This window comes from Vipera berus, assembly GCF_964194415.1.
Source record: "Vipera berus genome assembly, chromosome: 5".
Lineage (NCBI taxonomy): Eukaryota > Metazoa > Chordata > Lepidosauria > Squamata > Viperidae > Vipera > Vipera berus.
In genome coordinates this window covers 79,940,785-79,953,492 of record NC_138207.1, presented here as the reverse complement: position 1 = coordinate 79,953,492, position 12,708 = coordinate 79,940,785, and the positions used below count along the sequence as shown (strand labels likewise).

The 12,708-nt window shown below is 39.7% G+C and overlaps 1 protein-coding gene across 1 annotated transcript in view; it reads left to right on the top strand.

Moving 5' to 3' along the window:
* PCDH15 (protocadherin related 15) overlaps positions 1-1,135 on the top strand; it is a gene marked incomplete at its 5' end in the record, with an annotated part of 435,974 nt that extends 434,839 nt beyond the window's left edge. The window contains one exon of the mRNA XM_081330024.1: positions 380-1,135. Coding sequence (XP_081186150.1) covers positions 380-931 — 552 coding nt within the window. The 3' untranslated portion in view covers positions 932-1,135. The remainder of the gene's footprint in view (positions 1-379) is intronic.
* Between the last annotated feature and the right edge of the window lie 11,573 nt (positions 1,136-12,708).

The window sequence follows — 12,708 nt, the reverse complement described above, 5'->3', positions numbered from 1 at the left end:
TTTTACTCTCTTACTCTTTACAAATTGCACAACAAAATTTTCCACTGTGTCCTGCTTTTCACATGCTTGAAAAATAAACTTCCTGCATGCTACAAACTAGAGAGAAGAAGATGGCTAAAGGGATTATTGTTTCATAGACATTCTCTCAATACAGTATTTTTACAAGTTATTGTTTTACATGTGCTTACCTTCCATTTCAAAGAGCATGGGGTGAGAAACTAGTGTAAATTGATGCATTAATCAGGGGAACTATGTATTATAAATCTTATTTCTATGCTTAGGATTTTTTTGTTAGTAGAGACAGAAAAGCAGCCATATTCTGCATTAAAAATAAACTAGGAGATACTTAAATGTTTTCTCTCTTTTTGTTGTCCTCCAGTGGGCCAAAAAGAAAAGGATCAAATTGGTCCTTGATCCTGAATATGAGAGCAGCTCCACTGGAGAGGACAGTGCCCCGGAAAGCCAGAGGAATCGTCTCAGCAACCCCAATATTCCAGCCAACGTCAATGGCAATATCTACATAGCCCAAAATGGGTCAGTTATCAGAACGCGTCGAAGTTGCCTTTCGAACAATTTGAAGGTCACATCTCCTGCCAGACTGGGAAAACAATTCAAGAAGCTTGATAGGTTAGGCGTAACACATGAGGAAAACATCCCACTGAACACATTTCCCACAGGGGCATCATCTAACGATAAACTGAACACCAGACCCTGTAGTGTTTCCTTTGCTGCCTCTGCTGTAGACACTGACAACATAGCAACAAAAGCAGCAGGCGGCAGATTAAAAAGCACAGACCAGCAAGAGTCCACCGTTGGTAATGAAGGTATCAAAGAGTCTTTGGACTTGCCCGGTGATCACGCACAGTCAGAAGATGAAGAACTCTGGATGGGCCCTTGGAACAACCTTCACATACCAATGACAAAACTGTGACCTCTCTTTTTTTCACTTTAATTTTTATCCCCATTTATAATAATTATAATGATAACAATAAAACCACTTTTTATCGTCACCAAGGAAAGCCGTACAAACTTTGTAATTGTGCACATGAGTTGTATACTTCAAACAAAATGCTTTAAAGTAAAAGGAAAACAAAGACAAAACAAAAAAAAATATCCAGAAAATTTGCACTCACATTTGTACTAATTAATTTTTCTTCCCACAAGTCTTTTTTTTTTTGGATGGGCTCCAAATTCACTGAACAAATTCTCATTAAAATGGACTCATTTGTTGGCTTCAGAGTTATTGCCTTATAATAACAACCGTAAAACTATTACTGGAATGTTTTATTGTTCAGTGTTTATAACCTAAAAGGCAACCATCACATACAGTATTTGAATGATTTGTCTGTAAGACCCAGAAGAAGTTTTATTTCACAGTATATAAACAAGCATCACATTGACCTAGTAATAGTCACATATTCTCCATATTCTAAGTTGTTTTCAGATAGTGCCATGATTCCTTCTTTGGCTATATCCTGTACCAGCTAGACTCACAATTGATCATTCCAAGGTCAGTTTCGGCCTTGTAGGGGTTTATTCCTTCTTTGAACAATTCTTTATAACAAATTACAACTGCCTTGGAAATTCATTATATTCCTTTCAATGTGCCTTATACCTAATCAGAATGTATTCAAGAATGTAGCCATCAGCTGATTCTATACCTTTTTCTGAGCCATTTCTTCTACAAGCAATATGCCATCTCCTCCAGGTGATTTTGTCCAAATTCAAGTTGAATCAAGTTTCTTCATATGTGATAGATAGTTGTGATCATTCATCTCAAGATCCTTTCCAGTTTAGAACATTGTTTTGTTTTTAAATACTCTGCAAAGGGAAATCAGATGGTATATGCATATAGTTCCATTCAGCTGGGGGAAAAGCACTTTGATTTTTTTGATTTTGTCCATTGTTAGAATTAATTCTTTGCATAAAAAGTTTCCATTGTTACTATCAATATCATTTTAGGATCACTTTCCAGGAAAAAATCAGTATGATGAGAATGAGGCTTGAGTGGATTCTTGTAAAGCTGAGCATATACTGGTGCAGCTGTGAGAATTGCTTCATTATGCTTTGAGCACATAACCTATCAGCCTGTAAGTCCATTTTAGATTTAAAGGATGTCTAAAATTAGCAGAAGGGACGCGGTGGCTCAGTGGGTTAAGATGCTGAGCTTGTCGATCAGAAGGTCGGCAGTTTGGCAGGTCGAATCCCGAGTGCCGCGTAGCAGAGTGAGCGCCTGTTACTCGTCCCAGCTTCTGCCAACCTAGCAGTTCGAAAGCACGTGAAAATGCAAGTAGAAAAATAGGGACCACTACGGTGGGAAGGTAACAGCGTTCCGTGCGCCTTTGGCATCTAGTCATGCCAGCCACATGACCACGGAGACGTCCTCGGACAAGCGCTGGCTCTTCGGCTTTGAAACGGAGATGAGCACCGGCCCCTAGAGTCGGAAACGACTAGCACGCATGTGCGGGGGAACCTTTACCTTTACCTTTACCTAAAATTAGCAGGACCGGTAATAGCAAGCTAACAAGCCATAAAGAAATTTGAAAAGCCATGAATAGTTATGAAACTCCATGCTATTGAATAGAATGTCTTGACTTGTAAGCCAAACCATTGTATGCTGATATCAGTGCATTAAAAAATCTGCACCATTTGACCCCCTGTACATTCTCAACAGATTTTTCCTGTGTCATGACCTGTTAGAAGATTCCACTTCCTGCAGTAAAACTTTCTTATTCTATAGGATTACCACCATTGTTTCAAAGGGTATAGCCTTGCAAATGAGCATATGGAAATATTGTAGAGTAAGTTCAGCGTATTACTCTGACTTGTACTTATTATTATTTAACTGCATGGGACTCAGTACATTTGCACCCTAATCTGCTGCACAATCCATTTAGTGTACATGTTTAAAGCCTCACATTTATAAGGGCTGTTTAATAAACAAAGGGAGCATTATAAAGTATGAATATTTTTCTTGGATCGGATACTCAGTGGAGGTAAATCAGCATAACTTCACTGAAGCTGATGGAGTTTTGTAAATTTGCAGCTGCTTGGAAGATTCATAATGGGATTCTGAAGCTATAAAGCTGCTTTAAGTAAAGCATGAAACAGGCCTTTGGTATCAGCAATATGCTCATCATATAACACCATAACTTCTATGTAGATCCATTGGACAAGAGATTAAAGATGATGCTAAATCATTTATAGCAGGGATTTTGTGATAATTAATCTTTTTTGTTTTTATCATCTTCCCACTCATAAGTTTGTTTGTTTTAATGGCAATGTCTGGAGCTTGTACAATTAATCTTTAAACACACACACATAATGGCAAAAGAACCCGGAATTAAAATGGGAATAATTCAGATATATGAATTATATCAAAAAGGCACAAATGATAATTGAGTAATAAGATCTCCATAACTCTGCTAGTGTTGAATTTTAAAAATGCAAAATAAAAGTCTTGGGAAAAGAAAGAGCAATCAAGCTGCAAAGAATGAAGACCTCTGAAACAATTAATGAGATTACTTGGTTTAAAAGAGGCCAGGAATAAATAATACAGGTAGTCCCAGACTTATGACAGTTGGTTTAGTGCAGGGGTAGGCAACCTTGGCTCTTTTATGACTCATGGACTTCAACTCTCAGAATTCCTGAGCCAACATAGATGGCTCAGGAATTCTGGGATTTGAAGTCCATGAGTCATAAAAGAGCCAGAGTTGCCTACCCTTGTTTTAGTGACTGTTTGAAGTTACAACATCACTGAAAAAAATTACTTATGACCATTTTTCACACTCACAAAAGGGCCAAGTTTGAAGGCCCCTGGTTTAGAAGTAGGCCCTCGCCTAATTCATTTTGGGATCATCATCCACCCTTTCTTTGGTTTGAATCCAACACTATCTCCAAGTAGAGCTATCTAAATCCATGGTTACTATTTTATCTGCTAGACATCACCTCCATATCTGCTTATTTTTTTCCCATAGTCCTCCTGTATGTTTTAAGGCTCCCCCATCGTCGTTTCATATGTGCCATGCTATCTTCTCCTTTGAACTTTACTGCCATTTTCAGCATTTGGTCGCCCAAGGCATTCCAAACTAATTTGCTTGGGGTTTTGCACCAGTGCATGAATACATGAAGAACCAGCAAGAAGCTAGAATTGACAGCAGACTTATCCCAGTATCACTATAGCTTTTCTATGAGAGTTGGATTATATGAAAGCTCCTGCTAAGATATCTCTCCATATCTACTGTATCTTACTCATCTCAGAAACTGGGCTGCAAATTGCATAAGAATGAGTTGAAGAGAGGCTTCATTTAACACTGTCCCTGAATTTCTATAAAAAGGTATACTGGTGCATAACAAGTCACACTGCAATGCTTCTCATTCCAGAAGCAAAAATAGTATAGAAGATAGAAGCTTATTCATGACCATGCAACTGTCTTTTACCATGTAAAACATATTTGGAAACAACAAAAGAGATCTTGATTACCTTTTCTTCCAGTTGCTCCCCCACACACACACACACACACAAATGAAGTTTTCCTGCCAAAGCCAGTTAAGCTGAGATGACTAGCCATGTGCCTGTATGTGATATATCCAAGACAGCTGGACTTTTACCTACATAATTGTGTTGTGTGGTGGTTGAACCCTTGAGGCTTATTGCACAGGAGCAGCTAATGCCTTGGCAAGCTCTGTGGCACCGGGCTGCTGAGTTGATAAATAAATTGGGGCTTTTGTAATGGAGAAGTGCCATGGCTTACTGGGGCCTTTTCCAATAGCTTGTGTCTCTTTGTCACCATATGACACATTTCAATCCGGTAGTTTCCTTTGTATCACAGATATTCTCTAATAGAATTTCTTTTGTGAGGTTCTTATTGATGTTACCAATCCAAACACAACAGGACCCAAATTTACCGATAAGAGTAATTTTCATTTTATGCCAATAAAATGTCTCATAAGGCAAAGATGGACAACTTGCATCCCTCAGGTTACACGCAGCACCTGTGTCCTCTTTTTGCTGAAAACTGATGAACCAAGATTTCTGAAAACTAACAGCGTGTTGTCCTGCCAGGTTGAGACAGAGCATCATTATAAAGCAAAGAACTCTCTCTCTCTCTCTCTCTCTCTCTCTCTCTCTCTCTCTCTCTCTCACACACACACACACACACACACACACACACCAAAAATACAGTCCCATCCATAGTGCAATGCACCGGCACAGACATAGAGGTTTTCAGCCTTTCAGAAATGATAAGTGCAATATTGACCAGATGCCTCAATTGTCCCAGAACTAATTCATAGAAGTGCGACCAGGAGAAGCAAATCCATTACAATTTATGGTACAAAAATGAACGTACAGTTGTGCCTGACTCCTAATGGCTAAAGATCTTGTCTTCATAGCAATCTGCAACTGATTGGCTATTATCTACTTCCCATGTGGGTTTTTTTTTGTTTTTACACTCCAGTCAAACTCACAGCTTTGGCCTTCCCAGAAGGTACCCCATTCAGATCCAGTTCAGCTTAGCTTTTAGAATTATCCAAGGCCAGCTAAGTGCCGCTGTCACAAGCTAAACAAACGAACGAACAAGTGAGTTTTCATTAAAGGAACCTATTCTTTATATCTACCCCATTCTTTTAAAGCACCTTCCTTTAATGAAAATCACCCACATACACTCAGTGAATGTGCAGATGGCTTGTTGGAGTTATAAAAAGTTCCCTAATCTGCAATCATAATCATGCTGTAAATTTCACACTTGCTGGAAAATAATTCAATGTACTGCATGTTCACAATAGAATGACTTCCATGAGTTTATATTTGTATACAAGGAGAATTCAGTTTCAGGAACATTCATTGGTCATTTGTCAGTGGAGGCAAAAGGCAGCAAATATATCCAAGGAGGCATCTTCTCCATGCATTCTTTCAATGAAGATGAAAGTCCTAAGACCAGTTCAGATAGGAACCAGAAATTTTCAAGGTAGGGAGAATTATTATGTAAAACATCCATCAGTTGCTTCCAAGGATTAGAACAACTAGCTAGTCCATTTTTTCCCCTCTGAAGATCAAAAAAATCTACAGCTTAAAATCTGGAGCCTATTTAAAGACTCTCCTCCTCATAGGTAAATTGTGCTTTATATTTCATTCTTGTTTGCAGTATAGCTTATAGCTTTCTTAGGTTGCTTGTGAAAATCTTCTGACAAGTCACATGTTGAATAAGTTAAAGTGTTTTGAGTTTTTGAAAGCTATGCTGAACCCTGGCATGAGGTGTAACTGGGAGAGGTGGATTTTGGCACCTATATTTGCAATGTACGGATATATGAAAAGCCTTCTAAATGGGCTCGATTTTAAATGTACTGTTTGGCTTAATTCACAAAAGCTCAAACAGAAAGATCTGGTTTGCTTTCTTCTACTAACAGTTAGAACTGCTACTGCTAAAGTCCTTGAATATAAAAATAAATGCCTTTCTCACAACAAGAGTAGTTTAAGAAATGGGCTCTGGGGCTGATGCAGACATTTCAAATACCAGGAATACAAACAGAAGAAGAAGTGGTATAAGAAAATATTGCACAACAGTCTCTTCCATCTTGCCGGTTCCTTCCTGGACATTATTCAAAGCCAAGGAATGCCAGGGTCCATCCTGTTGTTTGACTGATCTCTGCATAAGGAAGAAAACAAGGAGTTAGAGAGAAAGAGGTAAGTATTGTGGGGCAAACATTGTCTTCCACAAGCAATTTCAAAGATGCCTCTGAAAAGTTCTCTGCTCCCTTCCAGATACTGTCTGACCTGGATAGAGATTGAGAAAATTGGAAAAAGCACTTGCCTTTGAACACGTGACAAACATTTTTTTCCCTATCAGAATCACAAAACTCCCAAGTCAACGTTATCACAGATCCAATCATAAAACCAGTTAATTTTCAGCCAAAAGCAAGGATCTTGCTGACATTTGTTGATTTTTTTTTCATTTTTAAAATTTCTAGAGTTGTCAGACATGTGGTTCTCTGGATCGGAGTGGGGTGGGGTGGGGAATAAGAGGAGAAAAAGATACCTCGTGGGTTTCCCAAGTGATTTAATATTCATTACATGACCACATTTGCTGAGCATGGTGCATTTTTCAAAAAAGGATTGCAGTGAGTTAAAAAAATGTCTCTAAACTGGATAGAGTTAAAAGGTAAGTGTCTTTCAATGCAAAGACAAGCAAAGAATATGATGCATATTAGCATATAAAATTCATGCAGGACAGCTTAAAGAACACAATGGATGGGCTCACTTGGGATCATCTGCTGGTAAGGAAAACAGCCGTCAGTTTCTCTCCTTAAGAGAAGGGGTAATTGCTGACAGATGGCTAAACCATCTGGTAAGATCTGATCCTGAGCTAGCTGTTCTGCAGGGGAGGAATGAGTAGAAACATCCACACATCCTCATGAATCAGTTCCTTGCAGATGTCTGCAGAGAGGGATGGTATTTTTGCCTGGTAGACAATATTCTTCTGCTTTACTGAGTGGCACCCCACACAGATCAGAAGCGATGCCTGATCCATGAAGAGTACTTTAGTTTGGCAAGATTTCTGCCTAAAGGGGAAGAACAAAAAAGGAAATTGCTTTGAAATGGCTTGGCATGTCTTAGGCTTTGCTGCCTGACATTACCACTAGTAGCAAACCAAGAACTGTCAGCTGTGTCTGTGCCCTGACACAAGGCCACCCACAAGCATGTTGCCATCCCCTGCTCAGGATCAATCACTGCCTCCTAAGCACCAATCTTTTTAATCAGCCCTGAAATTATGGTGAAGAACTGTATTGGTGGGTAGATAGTCCCCAGCAAGAGCACACAAGGCTGAGCCAGGAGCACAGCTGCTCCCAGGCCTATCCTATCCAGGCATGGAAGCACAGCATCCTCCCAGCCCAAGACAGAAAGTACATCACTTATCCTAAATCATTACAACACTATTCTGCTGTCAGCAGTTGCTACCTTAGCCAGGCACAAAAGCTAGGTCCTTTTCACTGCTCTGTCCCACATGTTCTGGCTTGGTCACTCAACAGCGAGACACTGGTGAAATGGGCACAGCAGTGCCTGCATCTTTTGCGTCGCATGAGAAAAGCACATCTTCCTTCCCCTGTCCTTACCACTTTTTACAGAGGGACGATCGAGAGCATCCTGTCACACAGCATCACAGTCTGGTTTGGAAGCATCATACAGGAAGGTGGTGCTGAGGATGGCCGAAAAGATCATTGGCAGTTCCCTCCCTTCCATCCAAGACATAGCACATAAACGTTGCTTGAGCAGGGTCCGCAAGATTGTCTGAGACACTACACATCCTCTTCACAACCTATTTTCCTTGTTACCTTCTGGGAGGAGGCTTCGTGATATCAATAGCAGAACATCCAGATTCAACCATAGTTTCATTCCATACAGCATTAACCTTGTGAATTCTCAGGCTTCCTCCTTCCGTTATATGTTCAAGTTGGACAGTATTTAATATTCATTTGTTATGTATATGTAGGGGTGTGGGTCTATACATATGTTGTATATATAGGTAAAGTGCTAGTCGTTTCCCACTCTAGGGGCTGGTGCTCATCTCTGTTTCAAAGCCGAAGAGCCAGCGCTTGTCCGAGGACATCTCCGTGGTCATGTGGCCGGCATGACTAGACGCCAAAGGCGCACGGAATGCTGTTACCTTCCCACCATAGTGGTCCCTATTTTTCTACTTGCATTTTTACGTGCTTTCGAACTGCTAGGTTGGCAGAAGCTGGGACGAGTAACAGGCGCTCACTCTGTTATGCAGCACTCTGGATTTGACCCGCCAAACTGCCGACCTTCTGATCGACAGGCTCAGCGTCCTAACCCACTGAGCCACCACGTCCCTTATGTTGTATATAGTATGTTTTAAATGTGTTACGTATTTTTGAGAGGAAGCAACTAAATTTCACTTTTAATGTGTGCCATTGTGCCCACAGGGAAAAAAAATGACAAGAAAGGTTATCTAGTTAGTTAGAATGTTCCTAAGAGCTATTGTGGGCCCTGGGAAAGAGCCTGAAATGGATTTTGCTCCTTGGAGAATTCTATTTGTAATACATTGCCATGCATTACACATGCCATGCATGTTATGTCCACTAGAGAGCAGCATCAGACAAGAAACTACTTCCAACCGCAGGAGTTGTTGGCTGTCAAGGACAACGCTTCATCTGTTTCCAATTCAATATTCTGTGTTCACACACCCACGCACCCAGCTCCATTGTGCCTACAGTCTGAAATTTTATGATGATAGTTGAGAATGTCAGCTGCCGTGTCTGATTTCATAGGGTGTTTTATAATGATGAACAAGCCTCTGAAACAGATTTCATAACTGATCAATCAAAAAACAAAAAGCAAAATACAAGAAGCACTTGATAGTCATGAGAAAAACATCCCTTTGGGCTATATAAGGCCTCACCAGCTGGTGGGCTTTATTAAAAACAGTTTCCTAATCTTTTTTGGAGTTGCAAGGAATATGTTCCTTCTCTTAGAACATCCTCTTCTCCAGATTACTTTTAACAATTATTCACATGAAGGGAAAGGTTAGTAGTTGCTTTCATATTTACATATTTATCCTCCCAGGATATGAACTGTTGATTTTCTCATTGGCTGGCTCAGTGAAAATCTTTGGGGAAATAAAGCAGGAAGGAAAAAGGGAACAGAAGAAAATACAAATATTAAATTTACAACAGCTTGCCCGTGCACACCCTCATACTTTATTAAAATAAACTCCCCTAGGGGACTTTAGTTCTTTGTCCTCTATTTGTAAATATGCATGCAATTAAAAAAAAGCAAGTAAAGAAGAGACTTGACAGCCATTTGTCTGAAATGGTATAGATTCTCCTGCTTAAGCAGGGGAGTGGACTAGAAGATCTCCAGGGTCCCTTCCAACTCTGGTTGTCTTCTGTGTTCTAAAGCAATGATGGAGCAAAATAATAATTATGTCCCACCGATGAGCTGGAATCCAAGTAGCACCCATTTTTCCTTCTAATGATGAGATTTGCTGCTAAAATTGTGGTGTACTGATTTGAACACTTTATTCTGTGTTTCTTAAGAAGCTTAAGAAGACTAAGACAATTGCACAATTGTTGTATAAGTGCCTAGTATCTAATGAATAGATAGTATGAATTCTTTATGAATCAGCCAAGGCTTTACTTAGGGAGGAAAGAAAAGGACTCTTCAGAATATATTAGATGTGGCTGGATTGTAATAGCCAATGTATGTGTCTAACGTACAATGATAACATTGAATTTATTCTACCAACGTATTACTATCTACTTAATCTACTTATAAGCCAGATACACAAAACGTATAAGTTAGATACCATAACTTGATGAAGAATCTAAGATGCCAACATACGCACCAATACTTCACCAGGGCAATCCTTTTAATTCATACATGCAATTACTCATTCATTACCCACATGGTAGCAATAAATATAAACATAATACAGGTAGTCTTCAGCTTACAACTACAATTAAGTCCAAAATTTCTGTGGTTAAGTGAGACATTTGTTAAGCGAGTTTTGCCCCATTTTACGACTTTTCTTGCTAGAGCTGTTAAATGAATCACTGCAGTTGATAAGTTAGTAAACCGGTTGTTAACTGAATCTGGCTTCCCCATTGACGTTGCTTGTCAGAAGGTCGCAAAAGGGGATCACATGACCCTGGGATACAGCAAAGGTCATAAATAGGAACCAGTTGCCAAGCAGCTGAAATTTGATCACATGATCATGGGGATGCTGCAAAAGTAATAACCATAAAAACAATCAAAAGTCACATTTTTCAATGCCGTTGTAACTTTGAACAGTCACTAGATTAACTGCCGTAATGGGTGAAAAAGTTGAAAAGCCCTGATATAGATAAGCCATGTCTTCATTGGAAAACCAGCTATTGCAACTCTTTGTCCTTTCAGGATAATATTTTGTGTCACCTACGGCAGGGCTTTTCAACTTTTTCACCCATTGTACCACTTTTAGGATATGGCAACATCCGAGTACCACCCGTCGCCTAGCAAGGTGTCAAAAACTTGATGACCAAAAAAAAAAAAAAAGGAAAAAAGTGATGAAGTACAGGTAGTCCTTGACTTACAACAGTTCACTTAGTGACTGTTCAAAGTTACAATGGCACTGAAAAAAGTGCCCCAGCCGAGCCACAGCCGAGCAAGACACCTGCCTGCCCGCCCAGCAGCACTCTTCCTCCTGTCCGAGGTTTTAATTGTTGTGAGCATTTCTGTTGAGGATTAGCAGTGGGGGTAGGGTGGAGGGGTGTTTGGTTTTTATTTCCCCCCCATCTGCTGGGTGGTTGCAGCAGGTTTTGGTCACTTCACATGACCCTGGGACACTGTGACCGTCATAAATATGAATCAGTTGCCAAGCATCTAAATGTAAATCACAAGACCCTGGAGATGCTACAACATTCCAGCTGATTGGTGATTCTTCTGGGCTTCAGCTAGAGCCTGGCGCTGATACTGGGGCTTCCACTGAGCCCTGACAGCCCTGCAGCTCCAGCCATCTCTTGCTCAGGCTTGTGCAGTGCTGCCACCGGTTCAGCTCATTCCCCTCCACCGCTACCACTTTTCTAGGAGGGTCATGTACCACCTGCCAGGTGCCAATGTACCACAGGTGGTACCACTGGTTGAAAAGCCCTGACCTACAGAAACAACAAATGCTGGCAGTTTCTTTGGGAGCAATAGTTTTACAGATCTGATGGTCTTTTTTTCCAAACAAAACACAATCTTCTCCACATGTCATATTTGCTGGAGAATATGCAAACCAAAAAACAAGCAGTCTTCAATAGTGGAGACTACACAGTACATAGCTCTGGGAGAAACCAATGAGTCCTTGGTGCTGTCTGAGCTTGGTTGTTTGCTTGCAGATGTTTCATTACCCAACTAGGTAACAACATCAGCATTACTGATTGATAAAGCAAGAATCTCCAAGTGCAAACTCCTGGTGTAAATGTACCTTTCTTTGAAATGGGCATCATGTGTCAGAGCAATAGTATTTGGTGGTTTGCATCAAGCAGTACATAAATCAATCAGAACTTCTCAAGTTGCAAGCTAATAAGACACAGTTACTCACCAAGGCCTGGAATTATTTTAACCCCATTTACTTGCCTGGTTCCAACCAAATTGTAATTTCTCTGCTTTAGTGTCTCTGAATTTCAACTATGCTTCTCCTTTGAAGCAAATATCACAAACACAGATGAAAAAAGCATGGGATTTTTTTTGTGGGAGGAATATAAACTTGGGAATGAAATATATATTTTTTTATTATTGTAGATAATTTCCAAGATTTGCAGTTAACTCAAGCTGTCAACATTCAATATATACAGTATTCTGCCTTGAAAAAAGTAATAAATTGCATTAATTGGTTAGATAGTAATAGCAGTAATACTGATAGTAATTTTTTTTAAAAAAAGAATTGCATCCCATAACATATTTTAATAAAAGATCACAGTATCAATCTCACTGTATTTTAAAAGCAATTTTTCTTCACTTTTATAGAAAGTCAGGACTTACTATCTGACCCCATTTCAGCCTTGAACTGTTTTTCCTTCTTGATACTGACAGATCATAACTCCTTTTATTCTGAAATGGGAAGAAGCTCTTAAAAATCATACTGGTATTGATTGATTCTGTAGACTGCTTGAAAGCATTTCATGTACTGTGAAAATGTTTGAAATGGGTCTATCTATCACAGCTGA